The sequence below is a fragment of the Medicago truncatula genome, chromosome 3, assembly GCF_003473485.1.
Source record: "Medicago truncatula cultivar Jemalong A17 chromosome 3, MtrunA17r5.0-ANR, whole genome shotgun sequence".
NCBI lineage: Eukaryota > Viridiplantae > Streptophyta > Magnoliopsida > Fabales > Fabaceae > Medicago > Medicago truncatula.
The window spans coordinates 39,065,488-39,083,705 of NC_053044.1; the positions used below are offsets into that span (position 1 = coordinate 39,065,488).

Genomic DNA, 18,218 nt, shown 5'->3' on the forward strand with positions numbered 1-18,218 from the left:
TTTTCATAAGTTCTCCAACCTTGATCATAAAAACACTTTAAAGCATAAGTGCTTATCATAATAAACTTTCAAGTTTTAAAAATATAAATAAGTTGTTTATCCAAACAAACACTTTATCACATATTGTTTTTTTTTTTTTAGAGAAAACTTTATCACATATTGTTGATTTGTGTTCTCCTACATTAATAATTATATTGAATTTTCATTGATGATGATATTATGAGAGCTACTAATTAAAAAGTATGAAGGGGTGTCTAACAAAATTTCACGATCTACAAATGGAGAATGTTACATTGACACCCTTATTTTTATACCACTCTTGTATCCACCCTACGTGGTAGGATATTTTAGTAATTTCACAAATCCCTTTTTTTCAATCCTTTCACTCTCTCCAATCCTCCTCTGCAACACGGCACAGGAAAACACACCCTCAAAATTTCTGGTTCTCTCTCTAGCATCTCTTGTTCTCTCTACTATCTATCTCTACCATCGGCTTTGTAGGACGAATTTGAACGGTGGTGGTGAGGACGGGGGTGTTGGAACAAAATGTGTTTCACAATGAACCTTATTAAGTTTTGATGATAACAAGGTATTAAAAATTGTCAATTGGTTATTACTAATAATTGTTCAAGTGTACAGGACCAAAGGCTACTCAAGTTATTTCAATAGGTCTTGGAAGAACAATGGAAAGAAAAAAGAAATTCTGAGCATCTGAAGAAAACTGCTCCTGAAGCTAAACTGCTCCTGAAGAGATGACGTCATCAGAAGCAGAAAGTCATCAGAAGCAGAAAGTCATCAGAAGCAAAAGTTTTCATCAGAAGCAATATCTTCACCAGAAGCTACTTTTGATCCTTTAATCAAACTGAAGATTCAAAGTTGCTGATTCTCAATTCAGTCTTATCAAAGAAGAACAAAGAATTGAAAGGGAGGTATCAACGGATATATGGATAGCACTGAGCTCTTGTCTCTCGTTAATAGAGTTGACAAAGTACAAGTGTACAACCACTACCTCCACTACTCTGTTTTCTGTCTACGCTACAAGACAAAACAACAGCCATGCCTGCAGAATTTGTTCACTCAAGATGGGAATGAATTTGAAGCTTATTCTTCAAAGGACTACACCCAAATCAGGCAAAGGATCACTGGTGGATAATCAAAGGATTTCAAACGACTCTTTAGACGTGCTGATTATCTCAACGTCTCTTTCACACCTCTATATAAAGGAATGAAGACTTGAAGATTTTAGATAGAGATACATAAGTTCAAAAGCGCCAAAACTCTGTCAATTTGATTCTACAAAGCACACTGAATTTCTGCACTGATTTGATACATCTTAGAAATTCAAAGTCTAGAGTCTTTTCTGTATTGTATTGTGAACACCACTGATTGTATATCAAGTGTTCAATTCAAACTCAATTCTCTGTATTTTTGTTTGATTAGAAGTCTCTTGCCTGCGTGCTTGAGCATTAGAAGTCTCTTGCTTAGTGCTTGAGCATTGGAAGACTCTTGCGTGTGTGCTTGAGCATTGTTTTGTGAAGTCTCATACTTTGAAAGTATTGAGCAGTTGTAATCTTGTGATTATAGTGAAATCTCCTTGGAAGTGCAAGGGGGACTGGACTACTTCCGTGTTGTGGAAGGAACCAGGATAACTGCCTGTGTCTTTGTCTTTCTTTTCTCTGCTCTGTTCTTTTCCGCTGCAATCTGACTCTGATCATTTCATCAGAAGCAATCAAACTGCTTCTGAAGTTTTATCAGAAGAAGAATCCTTTTTTAAGAGAAAAAGAAAACACAATTCAACCCCCCCTTCTTGTGTTTTTCACCTTCAATTGGTATCAGAGCTTGCTCTGTTATCACAGCACTTAACCGTGTTACAGTTCAAGATCTATTAGAAAAACATGTCTGGAGATGAGGAATCAGTTACTACAAAATACACAAGTGTCAAGCATGACTATGATACTGCTGACAAGAAAACAGACTCTGGAAAAGCTCCAAAGTTTAATGGAGATCCAGAAGAGTTTTCATGGTGGAAAACTAATATGTACAGCTTTATCATGGGATTGGATGAAGAGCTATGGGATATACTGGAAGATGGAGTTGATGATCTGGATTTGGATGAAGAAGGAGCTGCTATAGACAGAAGAATACATACTCCTGCTCAGAAGAAGCTTTATAAGAAACATCACAAGATAAGAGGAATCATTGTGGCTTCTATACCTCGCACCGAATACATGAAAATGAGTGACAAATCTACTGCGAAGGCTATGTTTGCTTCTCTATGTGCAAACTTTGAAGGCAGCAAGAAAGTAAAAGAGGCTAAAGCTTTGATGCTAGTTCATCAGTATGAACTTTTCAGAATGAAGGATGATGAGAGTATAGAAGAAATGTACTCAAGATTTCAAACTTTAGTTTCTGGATTGCAAATACTGAAGAAAAGCTATGTTGCTTCTGATCATGTTAGTAAGATTTTGAGAAGCTTACCTTCAAGATGGAGACCCAAAGTAACTGCTATTGAGGAAGCTAAGGATCTAAATACTTTAAGTGTTGAAGATCTTGTTAGCTCACTCAAAGTGCATGAAATGAGTTTAAATGAGCATGAAACCTCTAAGAAGAGTAAATCCATTGCTTTACCATCTAAAGGAAAGATCTCAAAATCTTCCAAAGCCTACAAAGCCAGTGAATCTGAAGAAGAATCACCTGATGGAGATTCTGATGAAGATCAATCTGTAAAAATGGCTATGCTGTCCAACAAGCTTGAGTATCTGGCAAGGAAGCAGAAGAAATTTTTGAGCAAGAGAGGTAGCTACAAGAACTCCAAGAAAGAAGATCAGAAGGGATGCTTCAATTGTAAGAAGCCTGGTCATTTCATTGCTGATTGCCCTGATCTTCAGAAGGAGAAGTTTAAAGGCAAATCCAAGAAATCAAGCTTCAATTCCAGTAAATTCAGAAAGCAAATCAAAAAGAGCTTGATGGCGACCTGGGAAGATTTGGATAATGAATCTGGTTCTGATAAAGAAGAAGCTGATGATGATGCTAAGGCAGCCGTGGGGTTAGTGGCAACAGTATCATCAGAAGCAGTATCAGAAGCTGAATCAGATTCAGAAGATGAAAATGAGGTATATTCCAAAATCCCTAGACAAGAACTTGTTGATTCTCTAAAAGAACTTTTATCACTGTTTGAACACAGAACCAATGAGTTGACAGATTTAAAAGAAAAATATGTTGATTTGATGAAACAACAAAAGTCAACTCTATTGGAACTGAAAGCTTCTGAAGATAGACTCAAGAGTCTTTGTCAGAAGCTACAAGAAAAATGTGATAAAGGTTCAGGCAATAAACATGAGATTGCCTTGGATGATTTTATTATGGCTGGAATAGACAGAAGCAAAGTTGCTTCTATGATCTACAGCACATACAAGAACAAAGGCAAAGGGATTGGATATTCTGAGGAGAAATCCAAGGAATACAGTCTCAAGAGCTACTGTGATTGTATCAAGGATGGATTGAAATCCACCTTTGTGCCTGAAGGTACAAATGCTATAACTGCTGTTCAGTCAAAACCTGAAGCTTCAGGTTCACAGGCTAAGATCACATCAAAGCCAGAGAATCTTAAGATCAAGGTAATGACAAAATCTGATCCTAAGAGTCAAAAGATTAAAATTCTGAAAAGATCAGAACCTGTTCATCAGAATCTGATTAAACCAGAATCTAAAATTCCAAAACAAAAGGATCAGAAGAACAAAGCAGCTATTGCTTCTGAGAAAACAATACCAAAAGGTGTCAAACCTAAAGTATTGAATGATCAGAAGCCACTCAGCATTCACCCTAAGGTACAAGGGAGGAAAAGTAAAACCTCCAAAACTAACCCAAAAGGACCCATGAAGATATGGGTACCTAAATCTGAATTGGCCAAAAATGCAGGTGTGCTTAAGGGCAAGAGAGAAACAAAGGTCATGGTACCTAGACAGCGGATGTTCAAGGCACATGACTGGAGAGAAAGCTTTGTTCCTTACCCTTACAATGAAAGATGGAGGAAAAGTGAAGTTTGGTGGCAACCAAACTGGAAAGATCATTGGTACATGTACTATTGGTAATTCCTCCATCTCAATTAATAATGTGTGGCTAGTAGATGGTCTGAAGCATAACCTATTGAGCATTAGTCAATTTTGTGACAATGGGTATGATGTAACGTTCAGTAAGACCAACTGCACACTAATCAACAAGGATGACAAATCCATTACATTCAAGGGAAAGAGAGTTGAGAATGTCTATAAAATAAATTTCTCTGATCTGGCTGATCAGAAGGTAGTTTGCCTTCTGTCAATGAATGATAAAAAATGGGTATGGCATAAAAGGTTGGGACATGCTAATTGGAGATTAATTTCTAAAATTAGCAAGTTACAACTGGTCAAAGGATTGCCTAACATTGATTATCATTCAGATGCACTTTGTGGTGCATGTCAGAAAGGGAAAATTGTGAAAAGTTCTTTCAAATCTAAGGACATTATATCAACCTCCAGACCCTTAGAATTACTCCATATTGATCTTTTTGGTCCAGTTAACACTGCATCTTTATATGGAAGTAAATACGGATTAGTCATTGTTGATGATTACAGCAGATGGACTTGGGTAAAATTCATTAAAAGTAAAGACTATGCATGTGAAGTGTTTAGCAGCTTCTGCACTCAAATACAATCTGAAAAAGAATTGAAAATTTTGAAAGTCAGAAGTGATCATGGTGGAGAATTTGAAAATGAGCCATTTGAACTTTTTTGTGAAAAACATGGGATTCTCCATGAGTTTTCTTCTCCTAGAACTCCACAACAAAATGGGGTTGTAGAAAGAAAGAACAGAACCTTACAAGAAATGGCCAGAACCATGATCCATGAAAACAACTTAGCTAAACATTTTTGGGCAGAAGCAGTCAATACTTCATGTTATATTCAAAATAGGATCTATATCAGACCTATGTTGGAGAAAACAGCATATGAACTCTTTAAAGGAAGAAGACCCAATATCTCTTACTTTCATCAGTTTGGATGTACTTGTTACATCTTAAACACTAAAGACTATCTGAAGAAATTTGATGCCAAGGCTCAAAGAGGAATCTTTTTAGGTTACTCTGAAAGGTCAAAGGCATACAGATTGTATAATTCAGAAACACAATGTGTTGAAGAATCTATGCATGTAAAATTTGATGATAGAGAGCCTGGAAGTAAAACTTCAGAGCAAAGTGAAAGTAATGCAGGTACAACTGATTCTGAAGATGCATCAGAATCTGATCAACCTTCTGATTCTGAAAAGTATACAGAAGTTGAATCTTGTCCAGAAGCTGAAATCACTCCAGAAGCTGAGTCTAATTCAGAAGCAGAACCTAGCCCAAAAGTACAGAATGAAAGTGCTTCTGAGGACTTTCAAGATAACACTCAGCAGGTTATTCAAGCACAAATCTTCACATCCTGAGGAGCTAATCATTGGAAGCAAAGATAGTCCTAGAAGAACAAGATCACATTTTAGACAAGAAGAGTCATTAATAGGACTGCTTTCAATAATTGAGCCTAAAACTGTTGAAGAAGCTCTCTCAGATGATGAATGGATATTAGCTATGCAAGAAGAGCTAAATCAATTCCAAAGGAATGATGTGTGGGATCTGGTACCCAAACCTTCTCAGAAGAACATTATTGGAACAAAATGGGTATTCAGAAACAAGCTGAATGAACAAGGAAAAGTAACCAGAAACAAAGCCAGACTTGTTGCTCAAGGCTACAGTCAACAAGAAGGCATTGATTACACTGAAACATTTGCTCCAGTTGCAAGATTGGAAGCAATCAGGTTACTTCTATCCTACGCAATTAATCATGGCATAATATTATATCAAATGGATGTCAAAAGTGCCTTTCTTAATGGTGTCATTGAAGAAGAAGTGTATGTCAAACAACCTCCTGGGTTTGAGGATCTTAAGCATCCTGACCATGTTTATAAACTTAAGAAATCACTATATGGCTTGAAACAAGCTCCCAGAGCTTGGTATGATAGACTAAGTAATTTCTTAATTAAAAATGATTTTGAAAGAGGACAAGTTGACACAACACTCTTCAGAAGGACTCTTAAGAAAGACATTTTGATTGTGCAAATATATGTTGATGATATAATATTTGGTTCTACTAATACATCTCTTTGCAAAGAATTTTCTAAGTTAATGCAGGATGAATTTGAAATGAGTATGATGGGAGAATTGAAGTTCTTTCTTGGAATTCAAATCAACCAAAGTAAAGAAGGAGTATATGTTCATCAAACAAAATATACAAAGGAGCTTCTGAAGAAGTTCAAGCTAGAAGATTGTAAAGTGATGAACACTCCAATGCATCCAACCTGCACCTTAAGCAAAGAAGATACTGGAACAGTAGTAGACCAGAAGCTATATAGAGGTATGATTGGTTCTCTGTTATACCTTACTGCATCTAGACCTGATATTTTATTTAGTGTATGCTTGTGTGCAAGATTTCAATCAGATCCTAGAGAATCTCATTTAACTGCAGTTAAGAGAATCTTCAGGTATCTGAAAGGAACAACTAATCTTGGACTCCTGTATAGGAAATCTCTAGATTATAAGTTGATTGGATTCTGTGATGCTGATTATGCTGGTGACAGGATTGAAAGAAAATCAACCAGTGGAAATTGTCAATTCCTGGGAGAGAATATGATATCCTGGGCAAGCAAAAGACAAGCAACTATTGCTATGTCTACAGCAGAAGCAGAATACATTTCAGCTGCAAGTTGTTGCACACAACTACTTTGGATGAAACATCAGTTGGAAGACTATCAGATTAATGCTAACAGTATTCCCATTTTTTGTGATAATACTGCTGCTATTTGTTTGTCAAAGAATCCAATTCTACATTCAAGAGCCAAGCATATTGAGATCAAACACCATTTTATCAGAGACTATGTTCAAAAAGGAATTTTAGATATACAATTCATTGATACTGAACATCAATGGGCTGATATATTTACAAAACCTTTATCTGTTGAAAGATTTGATTTTATTAAGAAAAATTTGAACATGCATTTTGTGTCTGATTGAAAAATTGCTTGCCTCTGAATAAGAAGTTTGGTTCTGAAGTTTATTCAGGAGCATTTTGGTTCATCAGAAGCTCTTAACTGAGGTTCTGAGGAAAATGTGCTTCTGAAGATGACGTCAGCACTAAAACTTCAGAAGAGTTATTCTTTGCTTCTGAATAGCTTGGTTAGTGGGAACGTTGGCAGTTACTTTATGTAACAGCTGTCCCATTACCCAAAAAGTAGTTTTCCGAAGAGTCTCTGACGTGGTCTATTTGTATTGGAGTATAACAAAAAGGGCAATGATGTTTTATTCGCTTTTTAACATACTTACACGCGCCCCCAATTTGTCATTAATGCTGTGTTTGTTTGTCCCTTCTGAATTACAAACGTTTTAATAAAAACACTAAGTCAATTCACACACTTCTCACTTCACAACAAACACTTTCTATTTTTTCGTCTTAACCCTCTACGAAAGTAAACGCATTCTCTCATCCTCTCAAAAACTCTTTAGAACCCTAAAACCACTTCATATCAATGGCTTCTTCAAGTTCTGCATCTGGTTCATCATCAAACGAACAACAAGGAGAAGCTCCTGCTTATGAGATAAAGGGAAGAACCATGTCCTTGGAGGAATGGGAATTAAACATTCAATCAGAAAGTCCGGTGGATTTTGATTCTTTGGCCGCTCACGACTGTGACATTGGCAAGTACTACGAGAAACAAGGTCTGGGAAGGTACTTCAATCTTCTAAATGGACCAACTTATCAAACACTGGTTCGTCATTTCTGGGTTAGAGCCAGCATCTACGACAGGGAAGCCGCCAAGATTGAAGAAGATGAAAAAGTTCTTCTCAATCCTGAACTCAAAGGGAAGTCTAGAGCGGAAATGGGCTTGGAAACTTTCTCCAAAACCCAGATAAGATCAAGCATCATGGGAATCCGTGTCTGGATCACTGAGGACACTATTGCCTTTGTCATCAGAAGACCAGCAGAAGGAGAACATGAGGCTGGGATTTCAAAGCCAAAGGACAGCCCCTGGAATGCTATTGTTAACAGAACTCTCTACAACAAGGTAAAGGACTTTGCCTATTCTGACATGAACACCAAGACAAAGGTTATGTTGAAGATTCAGAACGAAAACCTACTACCAAAAGGTGGTGGTGGTGATCAGCCCTCTCTGGAACATAAAATCCTCTTACACTTTGTCATAAAGGGTGTAGAGGCAAATATTCCCAGATACATATTCAGACATATGGTTCATCAACTCAGAGAGAGTCAACTGAATAAAAGGTCTTGGGTACCCTATGGAAGACTACTCTCTGAGATTTTCCATCAGGGAGGAATTATTGAGATGCTGAAAGAAGCTCAGATCTTCACAGATGAACAGTTGGGAACTGTTAGAGGGAAGATTATCAATGGTGAGACTCTAAGGGCTATGCATCTGATTAAAGCAAAAGATGTGAAGAAGAGTCCTACTGACTTGAAACCTTCTGATGCCAAATCAGATCTTATCCCAAACTTTCCTCCCATCTGTAAACAAGATCCCTTGGAGGTTCAAAGGGCATATATCATGGATTTCTACAAATCCTATAACCAGAAAATCAGCTTGAAGGATGTTCCTGACCAGATGTATGGTGGTGCTTTGCCTGTGGCCAAAGGCAGGAAATCCAAGACTAAGCCAATCACCAAGGAAGAATACCTTGCTGAAGATGCTACTGAGGTGGGTGCTCAGAAGCATAAGAAAGCTAAGAAGGAAAAATCTGCTATGTCCACCATTCTTGAGGAAGTGGAGGATTTGGATGATGTCCCTCTTATCAGAAAAAGGACAAGGAGTACTCAAGAAACAGCAGAACAGCCTGCTTCTGAACAAGCTGGTTCTGAACAAGCTGCTTCTGATCAAGCTGCTTCTAAAAAGCCTTCAAGTCCCAAAAATAAAAGAGAAGCTGCTCTTCAGACCATCAAAAGGAAGAGGTCTAATTTAACAAAAAATCTGAAGACAGCTGAAGGAAGGAGGGAAGAAATGTTGAAAGAAATGGAAGAAAATTGGGATGAAGACTCAAGCCCCAAGAAGGCAAAAAGGACTGCAACTTCTGAGCCCATAGTCATGCCCAGTTTCGAAATGACTGAAGAAATGAGGCAGTATGCTAGGGAGGTTTCTGCATCCAAGATAGCAGAAAAGAAAAGGATGAAGATGTTGTATGAAAAAGAAAGGGATGAGCATCTCAAGGCTGCAGGGTATGTGCCTACTCCTGACATTGCTGCTTTAGCGTCTGAGTTAGAAACTGTTCAGTATGGAGCAACTCTGTTTTCTCAAGCCTTGAAGAATAAGCAAGCTTCAGGAGCAACTTCATCAGAACCTGTTTCAAAAGCTCCAGAAGCAGTTCATCCAGAAGCTCAATCTTCAGGTAATTCATCCAAACCTGACATCTATACTCAGATTCCATCTCTACCCTCTTCACCCTCTTCATCATCCACAGAATCAGATGACCAACCCCTTAGCCAACATATAAACAAGCTTCTAAAAACCAAACCTACCAAACTAACAGAGTATGGAACACTTGACTATGAGAGTACTCAAATAGAATTTTCAAAAAATAGGATAAAACTTTGTGAGAAATTCAATTTGCCTACTACTCATCCACTATATCCAGATACTCCAGAACCTGTTAGTATACAACAACCTGAACCTACCCAAACAAACTCACCAAATAACCAATCTCCACAAAAAGCCTCTGAAGTAGCTTCAGATGCAACTACTTCAGAAACCCCCCAACACCAAGAATCCTCAACCCTTCACAACTTAGAAAAACATCTAGGTGGTGAAATTCAACCAACACCCACTAAGGCCTCTAAGACAGTTTCTGAGAAGACTGTCTTGGAAACCCAAACAGAAACCCAAACCATCCCTGAGCAAACTGTTCAGGAGCAAACTGCTTCTGAACAAGTTGCTCCTGACCAAACAACTTCTGACCAAACAACAGAACAACAACAACAACCAGACTCACCCACTATAATAGACTTAACCTCTGACCAACCTTCCACATCACATACAACTCAAACTGAACCTTCACCCATCCCTGACCATATCCTGGAGTCTGAGTATATAGAGGAACAGCTGATTAGACTTAGTGATGAGATTCAGGCACTGATTCTTCGCAGAACAGTTCCTGCACCTCCTATTCACTATTATGATCAGTGGATGGATCTACAGAAGAGCTTTGATGAGCTGCTGGATCAGCTTAGAACTAAATGTGTGTCATCTCACTCTGCTATGCTGAAAAAGCTTTTGGATGATATGCATGAAGCAGCTAAGGAGAAAGAGCTGAATTTTGTGCCTCTGCTGGACATCACTCCTTTCTATCCAGAAGAAGAGTACATCACTAGGGCTGCTAGAATTCAGGCTGGATATAAACGAAGAATGAGGGAAAAGGATGAGCTACTTCAGAAGAAGGATGATCAGATCAAGTATCTCTTAGAACAGTTGTATAAGCAAGCCCAACCTTAGTTGCACACCCAACTCTAGCTTGTTTTTTACTTTTGTTCTTAGTAGCTGTGTCCTTGTATCTTAATCTTCTTTATATATATTATCATTGTTTCTGGATCTTGTGCTTTTTCACCTTCAATATGTTTTACAAGCTTTAACTCTGATGATATTTACTGTTTTTAATGCTGCTTGCTCTGATACTCTTTCTTTTGTTTCTATTCTTTTTGTTGATGACAAAAGGGGGAGTAAATGTATAGTATTTGTTAAGGCACTGAGCCCTACTATAACCACTTCTAAATTTCTTTTAAATACTTCTGATTTGATTTTATAAGTATTTTATTGAAATTTAATTAATAAGAATAGAACTTAGGGGGAGCTTACAAACCTCACCTTAAAGAACTATTAGACTCAGGGGGAGCTTACAAACCTCTGTCCCAGTAGTCAACTTATTAATTAGATCAACAACAATTGAACATTTTAAATACTATTGTTTGTCATCATCAAAAAGGGGGAGATTGTTGGAACAAAATGTGTTTCACAATGAACCTTATTAAGTTTTGATGATAACAAGGTATTAAAAATTGTCAATTGGTTATTACTAATAATTGTTCAAGTGTACAGGACCAAAGGCTACTCAAGTTATTTCAATAGGTCTTGGAAGAACAATGGAAAGAAAAAAGAAATTCTGAGCATCTGAAGAAAACTGCTCCTGAAGCTAAACTGCTCCTGAAGAGATGACGTCATCAGAAGCAGAAAGTCATCAGAAGCAGAAAGTCATCAGAAGCAAAAGTTTTCATCAGAAGCAATATCTTCACCAGAAGCTACTTTTGATCCTTTAATCAAACTGAAGATTCAAAGTTGCTGATTCTCAATTCAGTCTTATCAAAGAAGAACAAAGAATTGAAAGGGAGGTATCAACGGATATATAGATAGCACTGAGCTCTTGTCTCTCGTTAATAGAGTTGACAAAGTACAAGTGTACAACCACTACCTCCACTACTCTGTTTTCTGTCTACGCTACAAGACAAAACAACAGCCATGCCTGCAGAATTTGTTCACTCAAGATGGGAATGAATTTGAAGCTTATTCTTCAAAGGACTACACCCAAATCAGGCAAAGGATCACTGGTGGATAATCAAAAGATTTCAAACGACTCTTTAGACGTGCTGATTATCTCAACGTCTCTTTCACACCTCTATATAAAGGAATGAAGACTTGAAGATTTTAGATAGAGATACATAAGTTCAAAAGCGCCAAAACTCTGTCAATTTGATTCTACAAAGCACACTGAATTTCTGCACTGATTTGATACATCTTAGAAATTCAAAGTCTAGAGTCTTTTCTGTATTGTATTGTGAACACCACTGATTGTATATCAAGTGTTCAATTCAAACTCAATTCTCTGTATTTTTGTTTGATTAGAAGTCTCTTGCCTGCGTGCTTGAGCATTAGAAGTCTCTTGCTTAGTGCTTGAGCATTGGAAGACTCTTGCGTGTGTGCTTGAGCATTGTTTTGTGAAGTCTCATACTTTGAAAGTATTGAGCAGTTGTAATCTTGTGATTATAGTGAAATCTCCTTGGAAGTGCAAGGGGGACTGGACTACTTCCGTGTTGTGGAAGGAACCAGGATAACTGCCTGTGTCTTTGTCTTTCTTTTCTCTGCTCTGTTCTTTTCCGCTGCAATCTGACTCTGATCATTTCATCAGAAGCAATCAAACTGCTTCTGAAGTTTTATCAGAAGAAGAATCCTTTTTTAAGAGAAAAAGAAAACACAATTCAACCCCCCCCTTCTTGTGTTTTTCACCTTCAGGGGGATCTGAGTAGATCCGACGGTTTAAGGAACAATAGACCAGAGAAGAGGACGATGGTGATGGTGGTGGTGGTGGTGAGAGGTCGGTTGGACAGTGACGACGTGGTGAGAGGAGGACGGAGGAGGGAGTAGGGGAGGCAAAGAAGTTGACGGAGACAACGATGCGACAGGGCGGGTAGGACGGAGAGTCGGAAAAGAAGTGGGTCGGCGGCGGCGGTAGTGAGCTTTAGGGTGAGGGAGAAAGGAGGAAAAGGGAGAAGGAAGAAAGAGACAGAGGGGAACACTTTCAATTTATTATTTTTATTTTATTTTCTGATTTTTTTTATTTGTCACTATTTATTACTTTTTATTTAGTGACGGAATTAGAGAGGGATTTTACGTTTTCCCTCACTAAATTTAGTTTTTTTAGTAGTGTACCTATACAATTGATCGCATTGCTGTCAAGCAAATGAACCTCTCTTCGCCTTTTTCTTCGATCTCGCCCGAGTTTGATGTCTCCATTAAGGCTGATAATGGTAACCACAAGCTTGGAATCTACTACGAGAATGATAGCAGCGTTGAAATATTTTACAGAGACGTTAGTCTCTGTAACGGCGTGCTACCGGCGTTTTATCAACCATCAAATAACATGACGGTGTTTCACTCCGCGTTGAAAGGTAACGACGTAGAACTTGCGGAAACAGACCGAAGAGCGTTGATGAATGCTGTTGCGAAAAGGAGGGTGCCTTTAACGTTCAACCTTAGGGCACCGGTAAAATTCAAAGTGGGATCCCTTGTTAAGAGTTGGAAGATCATGTTTAGGTTTGAATGTGATGTCACCGTTGATGAGTTAACAGTGGAGGCGAAGATTCTTCAGAAGAAAAATTGGTGGTATGGATTTGATCTTAAGGGATGAAAATCGTTTGTTTGGATTTAGCCTTTAGGGTTTGGATGATTGTTTTTAGGTTTTATTGAAACTAACGAAAATGACCAAAATGTGTAACGGAGAGAAGTTAAAGGACCAAAATAAATCAAATTTTAATTAAGGGACCAAATCGATACTACCTAAATAGTTAAGGGACCAAAAATGCAATTTAACCTTAATTCTATTATTTGATTTTTGGAATATCATGTAACCTTTCTTAATTTTAGAGAACCGGTCATATGACCATTTTTTTTTCTCTAATATCTTTAAGTCACTACATTTGTCTAATAGTTTTCTTGATTTGGTTCTTCATGTGATATATTTCAAGTCAAGTATCATGTACACCAACATTGTCCCGTAACTCGACATTCTCATCAAGTAAAAGAAATTCTTCACAACTTTTATAATTTCTTCTAATTAAACTGTGCAAAGTTATACAAGAGCTACAATGATACGAGTCATAAATTTCAATAGAAAACGAGGTATGCTGCATAATATTTCTATTTAGCTTTACAACACCCAAATGAGCAAATGACATTTTAATCACTTGAGTCAAAATGATCGACACAGTTTCTTCCACAAGCTCAAGTATCCCCTAAATTAGGATAGCCATTAGCCAACATCACCAAGTTCAATTTGGCATGACTTAATTGATATTAGGTATATGTCTTTGGTAAATAAATTTATAAACTCAATTATATATATTAATGACTAATTAAACATGAATGAAAGACAAACAATTAACAAACTCTGTCGTTATACTTGATGAGCAACATGTCAAGGTATAGTTGAAACATCGAAAGTATATAATTGATTAAAATGATACATTAGATGTATAGCTCGTGATGTCAAATCCTAAAACGATTCTCTTTAAACATGTTATTTTCATTAATCTTCGCGGTCGATCTTTACAAACAATTTCTCAACCAAACCATTATCTTAGAATATTAAATGTTTTTGAACAGTTTGTTTCAAAAAAAAATATAAAAAATGTTTATGAACGGTTAAACAATTACAAAGTCTACGTGGACGCAACAATAATCTACAATACTTTGATACCAATATATAGAGTTATCACCCATACCTGTTTTGTACAAATGTAAAAGAAACATCAGTCAAACACAAAAGGGTTTTTTATTTTTGTTAATTTTCTCTTTATATTCAGATATCTGTATAAATAACTTTTTTCAGGGGAGCATAAATAAAATAACTTCATTATTGTGCAGTATTTATTAAAATTTTGGTTTAACAAACTTCATAAAACTACAAAAATCGTCTTTTTTTTTTTCTTTTTTTCCATCAACCAAATAAAGAAAAAAGAAGGTAGAGATTATGTTGTCCTGTTTATTTTTCTACAAATTAAAATGGCTTTTATTTCTTTTTAGGAACTAAGTTGGGTCTTTCAATATTTCTTAGGTTCTAAAATGGACCACCTTTAATTTATATGTAATGACAATGTCAAATAATTTTACAAAAACATTCAATCAAACCTTAACAATTAAAAAGATTTTTTTTTTTAAATGAAACAAGAAATCTTTTTTTTTTAAATCTTAAAAAAAACGAAGATATTTTAAAAATGATGATGAAACACTAAACAAAGATATCTCAAAAAATAGTATTTAACACTATTGTTCCAACAAAAACAAACTAATGAAAAAAACGAAAAATGCTATTGATAGCAAATTTAAGGCTAGCAAATCATTCAAGATACGGTTGGCATTGACATATTTTCATTTCATACTTATTTGTTAACACCATGTTTTCCGCCATACCTCCAACAGTGAGTTGTGATTGGTTTGTTTCTTATTTTGGATGATTTTGCAATGCATATTCCTGTATTTGAATAGTTCATAGATTGATTTCTTAACACCTAATTCACATTCACATATCCAAAGTGTGCAAATTATTACCCTCACCCCAATGGATGATCAATTTTACACCAGCAACACTCAACCCAAAAGCCGTTGGATCCGGTATTGTTGTGGTCTATGTGGGATTATCGGCCTCATTTTATCTCTGATTGTGCTCCTTCTCCTTATAGGAGGCACTTTATACTTGATTTACCGACCTGAAGCACCTAAATTCGCAATTGATAACGTCTCTGTCAAGGGAATGAGCCTCACGTCTTTGTCTTCTATTTCACCGGAGGTTGACGTCTCCATTAAGGCTGATAATGTCAACAAGATTGGAATCTACTATGAGAAAAATAACACTGTTGAAATGTTTTACAAAGATGATCAAATCGGTAACGGCTTGTTGCCCACATTTTATCAGCCGAAAAATAATGTGACAGCGTTTAACATGGTGTTAAATGGTAACAACGTTGTACTACCGGATGCTGATCAGAAAGCATTGGTGAATGATATTGCGGTACGGAACGTGACCTTAACATTGAAACTGAAGACAAGACTGAGATTCAAAGTTGGATTTATTAATATGGGGAAGGTCGAATTTATGATTGAATGTAATATGACGGTTGATGAGTTAACCGAGCAGGCGAAGATTGTTGACAAGAATTGTTGGAAGAAAAATTATAATTACTTGTTTGGAAGATATTAAAGCATAACTTCGTTGTGAAATTAGAATCGTTGTGTTTACTGAATGTATATTTCCTTCTTTTTTTTGTTTGAAGGAATGTATATTTCCATTTATAATTTATTTTTGGAAAATGTTATGATTCTAATTGAAGAAAACTGGAGTCATCAAAATGTTTAGAGAAAAAGGACATGTCACTTGATGCAAATGATTAAGGAATAAAGTTAATAAAAATATTCTTAACTTTTCTATAAAATGGAACAATGGTTGACAAAAAGTGTTAAGAAAGTTTGATGAAATCACTATTATCACTCTTTGATACACCCTTCAGTTTTTTGTTGCACCTTAAATTGACAAAAATACCTCTAACTCCTTTTTAAATTTTCAACCATTATCCTTTGTCTCTTCTCTTATGTATTTTTTCTCCCTCTCCCTTTTATTCTTTTTTCTTCTTTGTTCTCCCTTTTGTTTTGAATATGGTGCGTTCCATTTTTAAATGTGATAGGGGATCACATAAATACCACCCAATTTTAAAGCCCTTGTAACTCAGACGAACAAATTTATTTGGAATTAAAATTCTTTCAGATCAAGTATCCTAAAGACGAGGCTTTGAATTAAAAAGGAGCACAAGATGGGTGGGGTGGAAAAATTGTCATGGGGAATCACTAACTCCCAATTGTATAAAACTTAGGTTATTTGAATTAAGGTCTGTTTGGATTGATTTATTTTTAAGTTTATGGAATTTTTTCGTGGTTGAAGGAGATTTTTTTTTCAATTCTCTTTCAATTACCATGGTTGGTGGCTTAGTCCCCTCGCTATGTTGGGCTACACTTAGTTGTTATTTTCTTTCGTTGTTTTTTCTTTTCCCGGTTGTAAATATTGTACAGATTTTAGTGTTTTTCCTTTGCACACCTTGTGCTAGAAAAGACATTTTGTGTTGATAATATATTCCATTTTAGCTACTTCAAAAAAAAATGTAAATAAATAAATTTTTATGTTAATTTATAAGTCTTCACTAACTAAAATTGTATCTTCATAACCTTTTTTTTTTCTTTCATAAATTACATTGACAATCTTATAAGTAATACCAAAAAATTCATTTATTTTCATAAACTATTTTACATAACCTCAAAATAAGTCTTATCCAAACGGACATTTAATTCACTAAAGAACATTTAATTCACGGAAGTTTTACCCTATACCCCGACATATGTACCTTCACCCCTACAAATTTTTAAAAATTTCAATTTTACCCCTTTTACTATATTATCTTTTACACATAAATTTTTCACCTTCATTCTCAACATCTCCTAATTTAGGATAAGTTCACCCCCACATGATATTTGTCCAGGTACGTATTTCCGCTTTTATTTTTTCTCACTAAAACATTTCCGAAAATAATTCGGAACACTCATATATACATTTCCGAAAAAAAATCCGGAATAGTCGTATGCTAAGATTTCCGGTGCATGCTAGTTTCTTACAATACCAAATAATTTTCTCTCTGTCGAAAACAAAAATAACCGGAAACGTTTATAATTGTTTTCCGGTGCATTTTATTCAATAGTTTCTTATTAACGTTTATGCTAGTTACAGTTTAATAGTTTCTTATTCTTGATTCTGTATAAACGTTTATGCTAGTTACTACAATACCAAATAAAATATTTTTTAAAACACTTAGTCACATTAAAACAATAGCAAATATCACTTTAACAATATCACACACTCTTAAACAGTAATCAATTACTAGACCAAAAAAAAAACAGTAATCAATAAATTATCCTAATAGTTCTCTTGAAGAGCTTCGAATGTTTTTAAACAGTATCAAATCAATGACATATTGACCATTATCCCTAACTATCTTCCCATTTGATTAGTACATGAGTGATTTAATATGTTTCTGTCTTGAGCAACAGTGACACAGCTAGAAAGTTCAACAACATTTGCCCATTCATACATATGGTCTGCATGCATCCAATCTACTCTTTTATCGTAACAGAAGTGTTTACTATGAAACACACCTTTCATCATTCACCCCAATCTTGTCACATATATGAAAACTTGTGATAAGCATCAAATTTGGTGGGTAAAGCACAGATCCTAAAAAAAACATTTCCTAAGCCTCAAACTCAAACATTTTTTGAACTCATTCATTCATTAAAACAGATTTGAGTACAAAGAAAAAAATTCCTGAACCGGAAATCTTCACGCAACCTTTTCGAAAAGAAATCGAAACCATTCCGGAAAGAATTCGAAACCATTCCGGAAGACTCAACCGGAATGCTTTGCATGCGATTACCGGAAAATCAACCGGAACGCTTTGCATGTGTTTTCCGGGAATCAATGATTCAGAGATGATTCTGCAAACTCATAACAGGATTCTATGAAGGATTCCGGTAACCCACTACCCTAACAAATCCTAAAAACC

General features: G+C 36.0%; 1 protein-coding gene across 1 annotated transcript; it reads left to right on the plus strand.

Moving 5' to 3' along the window:
- Positions 1 to 15,175: 15,175 nt before the first annotated feature.
- LOC25489592 (NDR1/HIN1-like protein 13) lies at positions 15,176 to 15,814 on the plus strand. Its single transcript, XM_013605622.1, has one exon. It carries the CDS (start codon positions 15,176 to 15,178, stop codon positions 15,812 to 15,814), a length of 639 nt encoding a protein of 212 aa, XP_013461076.1.
- The last annotated feature ends 2,404 nt before the right edge of the window (positions 15,815 to 18,218 follow it).

What these genes read in the sequence shown, in the direction of transcription:
- LOC25489592 (XM_013605622.1), top strand. Translation starts at nt 15,176, where the DNA reads ATGGATGATCAATTTTACACCAGCAACACTCAACCCAAAAGCCGTTGG.